We start from the raw sequence: 13726 nt of genomic DNA, 5'->3' as shown, positions 1-13726 counted from the left end.
AAGAGAGGTCATGAACAACAACAACAAAAAAAGTGAGAGCCCTCTGGAACACCTACTTCCTCTCACGCATCGGGCCGATGCGGTAAGGAGGGGGATAATGCCACGACAAACTTAGTGAGATTCAAGTTGCGCGCCCTTTGCATTGGGCACTGTGCGCGCCGTACAGTGGTGTTGTTCAGCAAAAACAGGCAGCGATCTTCGTGGCACGGGCAGCCAGTTGGACCCGGCTCGCATGCGCCACGCGCACGAGGTGTCACGCGAGGAGAAGAGGAAGCCGGTTCGAGCCCAATTTGAGAACACGACTGCCGCGGATTTCTGCACGACTGCAGTGACTTGTACTTGCGGGCACAAGTTCGCCTTTAATAAATATCCTTGTTTTACTAACATCGTTACAATATATATATATATATATATATATATATATATATATATATATATATATATATATATATATATATGCTCACAGTGTTCCAGTGCGCCGACAAGAACAAAAAGAACGCTTTCTTTCTTTTCTCTGTGTGCCTGTTGGCGCTTCGATATTACGAAGTCTGTTGGAATGGACGGACCTACGGACCTGCGCTCGTTTGCTTGAAGCGGAATGAAAACCGCATTTCGCTGATCATAAACTGTCCGTCTTACAAATTCCTACAAGTACTTTCAAATGCTACGATGTTTTGAATTGATGTCATACTCGACTGCTCGTTTCAGTCATAGGCAGCGCTACCAAAAACGTTCAGGGTCTGTTGCAAGGAGTGTTGAATTATTACCACGCTACATGACCTCCTGTACCACGCTCATGTTGCGCCAACGATGTACGCGTCATGGAGAGGTGCGAGCGTTCACTGTAATAGAACAGGGTTTGAAGTATCGATTATTTACTTGGACACTCAGCACAAGTCCGAAATGCGCTTCTTAGCTTGGCGATGAATTTCTTTTATGTGATCTGTGTGTAACGATGCAGCCGAATTAATGCCAGAATAGTGTCGTTAGTATTAGTCTTAAAGTGCGGCGTGGTAGGTAAAGGTCATGACAAGATATGCCGTAATGTTTAAAGCCATGAACAATCTAACCAGATGGGTTAACACTACCTGTGAAATAGATTACCACTATCAAAAAGTTTGTATTGGTCTAGGTGACCTATATAAGCAGCACAGGTACTGGGTGCGTACAGAGAGTTTTGCGTTTTTTTTTTCCTTGATAACAACACTTTCGCTGCCAAACTAAAACTTCATACTAAGACGTTTCCCTGCCTGGAACGCTAGCCTGGTCATTTAAAAGAGTATTCTCACTACGACATTCAAAACAGCGTATTTAAAATAATTCGTATTAGCAAACTACATTGAGAAAGAAGCCCAATTTTTGAGAACGAAATAACGCGTTTCTGTAATTAGAAACAAGTTGTGTGTCTCATGCGCAGCTGTCCGAGGACATTGTGGAAGTTGAAGTGGGAAACCATGGACAAGATGCCTACTTGGCCGGACATAGAATTCAAGGGCGTACTGTTTATCCAGCCTCTGGGTACATAGTAATGGCTTGGAAGTCCTTCGCGAAACGCAGTGGCAAGTCTTTTGACAAGGTTCCAGTGGTTCTAGAAGATGTGACCTTTCACCGAGCCGTCATTCTGCCGAAAAGCGGTAAGTTAGCGCGCATTTGGGCTTGCACAACAAAAAAGGTTGCGACGTTTTTGCGATAAGTGAGTCACACATGCGAAGAGCCTCTCGAGGAAGAAAAAATGAAGACGAATGGCAGCAAGGAATGCTCGGACAGAAAAAAAATTGCGTTCCAATCCATGCTGTGAAGGTTCTTGGCCAGCGAAGCTGGGGTATCACTGGCTCGCGTAGACCAATGTGACGTAGCCTTGAACGCTTAAGCAATGCAGCAGTTGAAGTAATTGACAGCAAGACAATTAAATGAACTGTACCAAAACACAGTAAAATATTTTTGCGCGCACAACTGACAAGGACACAGTGAAGGGGGACACACGAGCGCTTATGTGTTCCCTTCACTGTGTCCTTGTCAATTGTGCACGCAAAAATATGTTACTATGAATTCGTACCAACTCGCCCAACTATCAGTTCTGCTGTACCAAACCAAAAAGCACAGTGTAAAAGCCATCCTATCTATGCGTGGCTAGCTTTGGGCAGGAGCCGTTGCGTCCTACCTAGCCTGAGCGCGATGCTTTTGTGTATATTGACGTTGCTGCTCCCGTCGCCGCTCAATGTGATCACGCTGCTTTTCGGGAATCCTATCTATACGTCGCTTTCCCATAGCGCTATCACAGCACAAATTAAATCAGTTGCTACGCAGGTTCTTCTTTTACATATGAAATTGTAGTGAGGTCATTCTCTGCTTCGCATGCTACAGTTGTCGCTTTCCAGAAACTGCAGCTTATGCAACCGCCATCTACGCCTGAAGACGCATGCGGCGAACGCTACGTGCTTCGCATTGTTCGAACGCACCTTATCGTCTACCATGTGGTTTCGACACTTGTTTTGTGCCTTTCTTTATTGAAAGAAATACTGAGGTGTGTCTTGCATGTGGTATTGCAATGGATCTAGGCACTTTTCGCTTCAATTGGTAGAAGGGTTTTCTTTCGACTACTCTGCGGTTAGAGACAAATAAATCGCTGGATCTGAGTAATTATACAGCTTTGCTGTGAAAAGCGCTATAGTTGTCGCGTATAGGACCCTGTTCTATGGCTTTCTTGGCATCTTTATAGGGTACTTTCGGCGCGTTATTAGTTGTAGAGTGCAGATAACGGTACTATTTATGCGAATATACGAAATTTGAGCTCTGTCAGAAACTTTCTTTTCTTAGCGCTCCTGGAGTAGCACGGCGTAGAAAACGGTGGTAAAAAATGAACAATTCATTCAGCCTAACTGGAAACAGAGGACATTTAGTGAATATATTCAGTAGACTTTGCTCGTTTCTGACTTGTCTTTTTTCTTTAGGAAGCGTGAAGTTCTTGGTCAACATTATGCGCACATCGGGAGAGTTTGAGATCTCCGAAGGTGGAACGTTGGCGGCAAGCGGCCGCATTCGCATGGCCAGTAAGAACGAGTTCGTAGCTGGCACGCAGCCGCCACCAACTCAAAGCAGCGACGTGGCCTACGAACTGGCCACCGAGGACATCTACAAGGAGTTCCGACTGCGAGGTTACGAATACAGCGGTCTCTTCCAGGGCATCCTCAAGGCTAACATGAAGAGTGAGCATTGCAGCTTTAAATGTGTTATCCTTAAATATGTCAGCCATAATGCGTGGCTGACAAATTTTGGACAATAAAATAAATATGCTTTATTTTTGTTTACACGCCAATTATGTTACAGTAAAGATCAAAAGAACGCTGGCTTCACACTGTTCTTTGTCCCATTTTGTGCTGATATAATGTTTGATTACAGCACGGAGAAATCAGTAGCTTGTCTGAAAAACAAACGAACACGCGGATGTTAACAAAATAAGACAAAGAAAGCATTCGACAACGACGTTGCGCTCATTCATATAGTACATTTAGATAGCTTTTTTTTTTTTACTCATTCAAGACGACAAAAGCCACATTGACGCTCCTTTGATCAATTTAGCAACTGCAGGAAGGCCGAAGGCCAGAAAGAGATCTGGAAGCAGGGAAGCAACCGTAGAAGTCATAGAAGGAACGGGGGATTGCAGCTCTTTCAAGCGGGTTGAGCATTGCCTTCTTTTCATGAAGAGCCGTCACAATAGTTACTCCAGATTAGGTGGCAAATATATTTACATGCGCATACAAAGAGCTTGGTTTCACACACGAGCTGGCAGAGCAAGGTAGGTTGCAGCTGTTGGAAATATACATACAGCTCACCGATAGCAACACCTGCTGTACATGCCAGTTTGGTGTAGAGAAACAACACTTGAACTTTGATACGGCGTATGGACCAATTTACCATACAGTGAGAACAACGTTATTAACTCAGGCTTTTGCGACCGCAAGGGAGCAACCTAAAAGCAGCAGCTATTGCTCAAGCCACGGTACGAACATTTCCTCACGCTAGTTGGTTTGGCACTTGTACCATGTATGGGCGTAGATATTACCAAGTAAATTGAGCTTCGCGTCCTCTGGGTACTGAAAGTGACCTCAAGTCACGCCACTGCGCTGAGAATGGCCACACAGACCACTTTTCTAATGGAACCACCGTGCTTGGCAGATTTTTTGGCGTGCCACGCTTATATTGAAAGAGTGAAAAAAGTTCGTCAGTTCGCCTAGTAATGTTGTGTGAAGACGGCGACCTCTCTTCCGAACGCTCAGCGCTACTGTAGATAACGGGACTTAGTTTCGCCGCCAGATAAACAAGGGCTTCTCTTTGAGACATACGCCATAGTATACAACGCACTGATATAGGAAATGCTCGGACGCACTGTAGCCTGCAGCCGCCGTCCGCGACGCCACTGTGGCGTGCTCTCGCTTCTGTCTCTCCGTCTGTCCATGTCCGCGAAAAACACGTCAGTGGGTTACTACAAAGGGCAAATAGGGGGAGCTGTACTATCAGGAACAACTTCGAGGCAACGATGCTGAGGGATTAGACATACTGTACCCGCCCAGTCGGGCCCACAAAGGGCGACAGCTCCCAGAAGCGTATTCCTCAATCGCTGGAAATGACATTTCGTGACTCTCCCCTATTGAGGTTTGCCCCGGCCGAGTGAGCATACAGCATTGCGAAAGAACAGTTTATCCTTTCGCGTGATGTTTGAGGTAATTATTTTCATATTGAGTAAGCTCAGAGCTCCAAATTTCACGCTTGGCATAAAAAGATTGAACCTGACTAACTGAAATCGACATTTAGTTACTTTGCATTATTAGCACTCACAGAAATATGCAGAAAGCATCCTCCAACACACCTCGAGCTGCTTTAAATTGAGTCAACAGCCTTTTGGCATAAAATATGGTAGCTGCGATATTTTTCTCAAGACATCGAAATCTGCCACTGGACGGGCTATGCGGACAAAGTGGCTGCTCTTACGATCTTATGAGTGGTTCACTGCTTCGTGCTTAGTGTGGCTATATCACACAATAAAACAACTTTGTCGATTTGGGTTATTACGAAGCGAGCAGCGAAATCTATTGGCCTAATGGAATCTACAGAAACACCAGGGATAGCACCTTGTCTCGGTCACATCTTATAGTGCCACTATCTAAGTGCTGGTATTTGTCATCAAATATACATTTTTCCCACACAGAAAATAGTGTCACAAATTTCGTTTTACGAGAGTTGTATACGGGTTAAGAAAAGCTGCGAGTCTACGTTTTAGTCATCGAACAGTCTTACTCGCAATTAGCATCGGTGAAAAGTGTACCTTTGGCGTCATTCAAGCATTTGCTTATTTCGCTCACGCGTTCTGGAAGAATAATTTCTGTGCAAGTTCCTTGCGAATCACTGCCTCATGAAATATGTGTCAATAGTGTTGTAGGATGGTACAGTGCCTGTGCAGCGAATGCTCCTCTCGATAGTGTTTTGTTTATTTTTGTGGCGCTTTATGCTTTGACACACTTTACGCACACCTTCCTGTTTCCCAGCTTGTGGTATTCTACGCCGTTACTACACCACCTTCCTGATTTCCTAAAATGTCCTCTGCGCTTTCTACGCGCTCTTTTACAGATTTCTTGTGCTTTAATGCTGCACGGTCATCGAATTCTTGTGCATAGCGATGGTCTCTGGTGGGACACATGTGCTCATTCATTAGGAAGATGCTTCAGCGAATGTAGTGCACTTCGAGTCCTCTTTTGCATATCTGCCTACTAATTCAGCCTTTTGAATAACTCTAAAAATATTCCTCATAGAATATAGGATCTCCTTTTTTTATGTTCCATGCAATGAGTGCGCATATATCACGCGAAAGAAGCAAGCGTTTCTGCAATTCTTCTTTTTTCAGCGCAACCTAGCTTCTGATTCAGTTCTTGAAGTAGTAGTTCCACAGCGAAAGCGTCTGTGAGAAATTCGAGTCATGGTAAAAGTGCTCAGAAATAGCAAAGTTCGGGTGAGGTATTAACAATGTCAACCCCTCTAACTGCTCGGCAGCTGTTTCCAACATTTCGGCCAAGCATTCTTTAGAAAATAGAAACAAAAAATCCCAATATGAATTCCAGGCACCAAGCGCAACAAATTTCTCGAGAGAAGCGTAGACTACTAGCGAAAATTCTAAAGTTAAAACGCTCTGTAAAGTTATCGAAAAGAAACCTCATATCATAGAAAGTATTACAAAGTACGTTTATGTGAGACTTTTTAAGGTGCCCGTTCTGTCAGAGTCTCAATAAAAAAGTAGGCATATATCTGAAATGAATACGCGACCAGAGAGGAGGTGAAAGTATAAGTTCAACGTGGAATTTCGCTCCTCCTCCTCCTTGAATATTGGCAGTCTTTGTTAATTTGATCAGCGGTAATGATGAACTACTTCCCGTTGCAGCGTAGGCCGCCTGTAGAACGTTTTCTTGGGCACTTTTTTAACAGAATCGATAAGCCCAACTACACCAAACTCCTTCATGAGTACACCACTGCCCCGCCACCTGGCCCCTACATCCTCGCCGTTTCCTTAAGTTAGCCACGCTATTACTTGTGTGCAAGAACATCGCAATTACAGAGTGAAACTTAATATAACCCGAATACTTAGGTTAGTCGCATGTTTTCTTTAATTTGCCTAAATCATATATGTAGCTGGCCCCGTTGAGTGGATTTACCAGAACATAGGCTCGTAACCCGAATAAAGCGACCTGGAAATCTAGGAATCTCCTCTATTATTTTATAATCAATGCTCGTATTATATGTATGCAAGATATCCCCTTGTCTTATCAAATTATCTTCCTAACTGCTTTAAGCGCTATGCAATTTTTGCAGCATTTTCTGCTCAGCTTTCAAAATTGGAGGACTTGAAAAAGCTGTAACATTAATAATAAAAAACGGGCCAGCGAAGATGAGTAATTACAGGATGGATGGATGGATGGATGGATGGATGGATGGATGGATGGATGGATGGATGGATGGATGGATGGATGGATGGATGGATGGATGGATGGATGGATGGATGGATGGATGGATGGATGGATGGATGGATGGATGGATGGATGGATGGATGGATGGATGGATGGATGGATGGATGGATGGATGGATGGATGGATGGATGGATGGATGGATGGATGGATGGATGGATGGATGGATGGATGGATGGATGGATGGATGGATGGATGGATGGATGGATGGATGGATGGATGGATGGATGGATGGATGGATGGATGGATGGATGGATGGATGGATGGATGGATGGATGGATGGATGGATGGATGGATGGATGGATGGATGGATGGATGGATGGATGGATGGATGGATGGATGGATGGATGGATGGATGGATGGATGGATGGATGGATGGATGGATGGATGGATGGATGGATGGATGGATGGATGGATGGATGGATGGATGGATGGATGGATGGATGGATGGATGGATGGATGGATGGATGGATGGATGGATGGATGGATGGATGGATGGATGGATGGATGGATGGATGGATGGATGGATGGATGGATGGACGGATGGACGGACGGACGGACGGACGGACGGACGGACGGACGGACGGACGGACGGACGGACGGACGGACGGACGGACGGACGGACGGACGGACGGACGGACGGACGGACGGACGGACGGACGGACGGACGGACGGACGGACGGACGGACGGACGGACGGACGGACGGACGGACGGACGGACGGACGGACGGACGGACGGACGGACGGACGGACGGACGGACGGACGGACGGACGGACGGACGGACGGACGGACGGACGGACGGACGGACGGACGGACGGACGGACGGACGGACGGACGGACGGACGGACGGACGGACGGACGGACGGACGGACGGACGGACGGACGGACGGACGGACGGACGGACGGATGGAAAACTTTATTTGGTCCTGCATGCAAGTAGTGGTAATTAACCACCAAGCGGGCCGCTCCCACGTCGGGACCGGAAGGCCAAGCCTCACGGCCACGTCGTGAGTCTGCTGAACAGCCCAGAATTGTTCATCCAGGTCCGGGATGCCAAATGCAGTCTCCCACCTGGACGCATCCTTGATCGCCGAGTCTTGAATTTTTTCCCAAGACCAGAGCATCTGTTCGAGCGTGGCTAAAGCACCACAATCTTGGCAATAAGGCTCTGTATACGTATCCGGATAAAACATGTTCAGTCTCCGTCTGCAACGATAAGTACCAGTCTGTAGGAAGCGCAATGTAAGTACCTGAGCCCTGTGTAGTTTAGGATGCGGCAAACCGTAAACCCTGCGATTAAGAAGGTAATACTTCGTGATTTCATTGTATGCCACGGGAACCACTGCTATATTGTTGTTTTGCACTGAATGGAGTATACCACTGCTGGGCGCAGGCTGTCCTTTCTTTTGACACTTTCTCTCATTCGTTGACCTGTTTCAGAAGCGCACGGAAAGCTTCAGTGGCACATGAACTGGGTAACATTTCTTGACACTATGCTTCAGATCAGCCTCCTTCACAATGCAAAGAGAAATTGCAGGCTGCCCATAAAGATCCAGTCATGCCGCATTGACCCGAATATTCACGCTGAAGTCGCTAAGGAAGGCCAAGATGGCGGTGAGTCTTCAGATAAGTATTCAAATTGTTTGTTAGAGCCATATAGACATGTAAGGAGAAATAAGGTGACATTGTAATCATACTGATTAGGCGCTGTTTGTACTAAGTGCAAAAAACTTTACACTACAGAATCCGCTCGTCCTCATTCAATACGCTTGCTCAGCAGAAAAAATGTCAAGGTAATCACGATGGCACTTTGACAGATCTATGAGCACTCTCGCTGGTGGTACTACGACATTCCAAAGGATTACCCACTAGGTGTAACTGCGCAAATAAGGGTGAGGGTCTCGGTGATGGCGGCCGACTTACTGTTTCGGCGCACTTGCTTCCTTTAACGTGATGCCTTTCAGCGAAAAAACTGAAAAAAAAAACTCTTTTCCTTTCCCCTCTCACTGTCTCCTTTTTGAGTTTTTGCGCTAAAAGCATGATGTTAAGTAAACATCAACTCGGCGAAGAAGACGTGATCCCTTGCTTCCTCTTGTTGATACTTTGTTCACCTCTTAACCACATCAAAACGCCGTCTTGGCAATACATTAGCGCCATATTTCCTGAGAGATGAAATAAAAGCGCACTTAGCATAGTCACATAAGGGCTATTTCGGCCATCCTGAGATTTCTTCTCAGCCCAAATCATTTCTTTAATTGAGGAGATAATCTTTACAAATAGTCATTGTAAGGCTTCGCTTGTGACAGACCTATAGCGACTGTTCGTAAAGCACAGCAGGTCACTTCTAACGAGTTTCTACAGTAATCTCTTCCAAATGATGAAGCGAACTGCTTCGTGATATAATTTTTGGGATATCCTCGTTCAGCACAATACTTCAAGGTGTGTTTCGTTTTTTAGCCAGATAATATTTTTCGAACTATGTCATTTTCACGGCGGAAGTGCCGCAAAAGGCAGCGTTTGTAACTGTGCTTTCCACTACGGTCGTTTTTTTGTCTGCAGGTATGGATGCTACCTATGACCCCTACTGCAATATTTATCGTTCTGGAGGGATTGATGTGCTAGGACTGAAGTCTAATGTTGCTCCTCAACGCATCGAAGAGCAGGCGCCTCTTCTGAATGCGCATATATTCGTGCCGTATATAGACAACGACGATGCTAGACACAAAAGGGAAGCTTGCATTCAAGAATATGTTGACGACTGCAATTCCATTGCTCAGACCATAGTAAATGGCAGCAGAATGGACCCTAAAATAATCAGCAAAACCATAAACATTAATCCGGTTCTTCAGCGGATGCTGCCCCGCCACCTCACAGACACTAGCGAGAACCACGGATTATTGCGTGCTCTCGCCGCCGTTCAGAAAGAGGTCAATACTTCGACAACGTCACTTGAGCTGATTATCCAGTCTGTCGTGGCTACATACGAGGGACAGCTAGAACGCGACATCGTCATAACAAGCCTTCTTGAGGAGAACCCTCTTAGGCACCTTCTTGATGAGGTGGTTGAAAATACCAGTGTGAAGGAAATCCGCATTGTAGAGGTAGCGGCTGGAGTAGGTCATTGCCTCTTGGCTCCTCGTGTGTCATCACTGATGCATATTAGCAATTCAGTGCTGAAGATCGACTATACGATTGCTTACCGATCTTCAGAATGTGTGAGACCGAAGGAAGTCCCTGAAGGAACCAGGATAGTCATAATGGATCCTTTATCTGACGCAAATATTAGACTGCCTGAAGCTGACTTGATTGTGAGCTGCCTGCCCACATGGAGTTTGTGCAGAGTCGAAACACTGGCTCAAAACCTCTCAATGCAGTGCAAAAACCAAGAATTTGTCCTTCTCGTCACGCGCACCAGTATTACTGAAGCGGAACGTTTGCTGGCGTCGTGTGGCAAAGTTCAGCTGACGGCGCACATGACCGAAAACGTGCAATCATTGTTCAGCCCCAATGGGTTTTGTGTGGTAGGACTCAAGTCCAATAACGCTGCTACATTGCTCTTGCTAAGAAAAAAGGTAATGGCTGAAGTAGCGAACATGGAGGCTATAACGACTAGCAATACTAAGTTTGACTGGGTCCAACTGCTGTCGTCGAAAGCCTTGGAGCTCGAGTGCAAGCCTGCTGGACATAATCTATGGCTTCTTGGCGAAGACCGCGGTATCAGTGGCGTGGCGGGCCTGACGAACTGTGTCCGTCTCGAAACTGGTGGAAAACGCATCAGGTATGCCCGTGAAGCAGGCTGCTACAGTTTCGTTTTTGGATTATAGTTATTAAAAGCGAAAAAAGTAGCAGTGTGCTTGAACAAAGTAGGCAACAGATTTTTTTTTAGTGAGTCGGTTGTATGAACCATCTAGTTGGCCTACGAGTATTATCGGAGCTCACTGTGTGAATGAAATAACTTGTAGAAACTTGACGTGCTAATACTGTTTCTGACACGCCATAATTTCCTCAGATGGAACTTTATAACTTGCTGTAAAGAGTTCCTCATAAAAGGTGCGCTTTAACAGACTGAATGATCATTACGGGAACAGCAACAGTGAGTATAAGGAAAGGCCATGGGGTGAATTCATATTGCGCGAAACGACAGGGAAAGCGAAAATACACTAAATAATAAACACCAGAAGCTGCTAGCAAATGGCTATTCGACGTTACTCAATTCAGTTAGGCAACAGCAACAGGCTCTTACAGAAAGGCCACCCTAGAAAGAGCAAGGTTTGTACTCTACACCTTTCGCTACAGGATACTTAAGGGTGCCGTAATATTTGATCACGTTACAGCGCCTGCCAATGAGCCCGTTCTGGTCGCCGTTGGCTTGATAATTTACAAAGACCACGATGGCCGCAGGCATGGCACAAAGCGCATCTATTTCTCCCCCCCCCCCCCCCCAGCGAGTAGTGAGTGGGTACACGATGCCGAACTTTATTGAAAGCTTCAGAGCGTAGCCTAAATAAACCTTTCATTTATCTGTTCCGTCTGCATTCCAGCCTTCTGCAAGTTTACAATCTGAAGGTGATGAATGTAGCAGGCCGATGTTTGCTTTTCCATTCATATTCTCGTCTTCAGAGCGGCCGTCTTCACAGTGGAACCTATTACGTCCGTACTCTTGTTGTCGTAGCTAACTGCATGTGCAACCTCTTGGGGAGGGGTATGAGAATCTGCCCGTCTTCGACATTATCCATCCACGATAGCTTGTTCCCAACGCGTAGCGCAGAATCAATGTGTTAACGTAGACATGGACAAAAATGTTTATAGTGGTTAAGCGATCGCTCACCTGCTGTTTAATTCTCGGCGCAGAAAAAAAAAATTCCGGTGCACACCATTTAGTTCGCGTTTGAATTCGCTGGTATGGAAAGGGAAGTTGCTCGAGTAAGCCAGTCGCGCTTGCATGGGGCGACGTTGTGGTCACCTGTATGCTTATCGAAATCCGACATTCCGTCCTCTTTTGTGCCAGTGGTGGCAGTAACTCTGTGTGGTCGTTGCAGGCGGTGTTAGTCTCGAAGTCATTGTCGACAATTAGCTAGTAAGCACTAGTAGCTGAGCTTGTCGTGCTCGCCTTGCGGAAAGTGTGCGTGACGAAAGAACGTACACGCGGTCATTCTATCTGCAGCGTACGCGGGTGGAACTGGCACATAGCCTTATCACAGAGCTTCAAGTCTCTGGCGCAGTTTTTGCAGTTCACAACACAGCACGCCTACCTTCTGCTTTTCCACATATTAAATAAATTGCACCCAGCGACCCCCGGCCTCTCTGCAGAGTATTGCCGGACGGCCGGCGGCGGCTGATGCCTGTTGCTGCCGATTCACAAGGCGTGCATAGGTAAATGTTATTTGAGCATCGCTTGAAACAGGAACTACAAAACAACAGACACAAGCATATAATGGTGGCGGCACGCAACTGTTGGCTCCTGGTGCAAAGTGTCCAGGCTGTTCGGTTTAAAATGTCTATACAAAAGAGTGCCTAATAAAAGGAAAACGATCGCATCCAACCAATCATAGCAATTGCTACGATTGGGTGGATGTCTCGCTTTTCCTTTACTAATAACTTCTCTCCACGTTGTGGGTTTTCGCAGAACTATTACGTCAAACTGTTGCATTCCTTCGAGTTGTTGACAAACTCGACTTCGCCCTTTTATCTGTTAGCCGCCTGGTTAACTCAGATGGTAGATCGGCTGCCCCGGAAAGGCGGTGGTCCCGGGTTCGAGTCCCAGAACAGGACGAATTTTTCTTCAACTGCAAATCTTCTCTTTCGTGGAACCCATTGGACTTTCTTTTGGAGCAATTGCTACGATTAGGTGGATGTCTCGTTTTCACTTTAACAATTACTTCTATCCACCTTGCGGGTTTCCGCAGAACTATGACGTCAAACAAAAGAGTGCCATATGATATGGGATGATTCGCAGAAAAGAACCACTTGATGGGAACGCTGAATTTTTGGTAGGTCGGCTGAAGTGATGTAAACAGGTGCAGGCGTTCGCTTCAATTGCAACCTCGCTATCCCAAAGTATACAGTGCTTCTCTAAGCGTACTCTGGTAAACCTGTTTCTAATCCAGAGCTCGAAGCGCTACTTCAATAAAAAAAAAGGTTTAATGCAAAATGTTAACTGCACCGAGGCAGTAGTCACACGTGCACCCGGCAATCTAAATACGGCGCTTCTTCGAAGTAACAACGCGCTGCGCTTTTCGGCGTGGTGGCAAATCAGCGGCGAATGTGGCAGAAAAGACCCGTGCCCCAACAAGGACACGCACTGCAGTCTTAGCGTCGGCAGCATCACCCTTATTTCTTCGCAGGATATGAATTATCCATGCAATCTAGACAGTAGTCCATGACAATGTCCCCCTAATTAATACGGTGTTTTTTTTTCAGGTGCCTGTTTGACGCAAGCTTGAGCGAGTCACAATATGCTGAATTCGGCCTCAACAACCTAACCGATCTTGATATCTTGGAGAAAGACCTGGCCATGAACGTCTACCGAGACGGACAATGGGGATCCTTTAGATATAGCGACTCAAGTTTGCGTAAGTGCCCGTAGCTTACATCTTCCTAGTAATAGTGAACGTAGGCCGTGGCAGCCGCTTTTCAATGGGGGCGAAATGCGAAAACACCCGTGTTCTTAGATTTAGGTGGACGTTAAATAACCCGAGGTGGTCGAAGTTTCCGG

The 13726-nt window shown here is 46.1% G+C and overlaps 1 protein-coding gene across 1 annotated transcript in view; it reads left to right on the top strand.

Annotated features, from left to right (window-relative positions):
• LOC135916602 (fatty acid synthase-like) overlaps positions 1–13726 on the top strand; it is a 291000-nt gene that overhangs the window by 206421 nt on the left and 70853 nt on the right. The window contains exons 13-17 of the mRNA XM_070532796.1: positions 1418–1634; positions 2952–3206; positions 8452–8625; positions 9571–10789; positions 13432–13583. Coding sequence (XP_070388897.1) covers positions 1418–1634; positions 2952–3206; positions 8452–8625; positions 9571–10789; positions 13432–13583 — 2017 coding nt within the window. The remainder of the gene's footprint in view (positions 1–1417; positions 1635–2951; positions 3207–8451; positions 8626–9570; positions 10790–13431; positions 13584–13726) is intronic.

Source organism: Dermacentor albipictus, chromosome 2 (assembly GCF_038994185.2).
Source record: "Dermacentor albipictus isolate Rhodes 1998 colony chromosome 2, USDA_Dalb.pri_finalv2, whole genome shotgun sequence".
Classification (NCBI taxonomy): domain Eukaryota; kingdom Metazoa; phylum Arthropoda; class Arachnida; order Ixodida; family Ixodidae; genus Dermacentor; species Dermacentor albipictus.
This window is presented reverse-complemented; position numbering and strand designations above follow the sequence as displayed.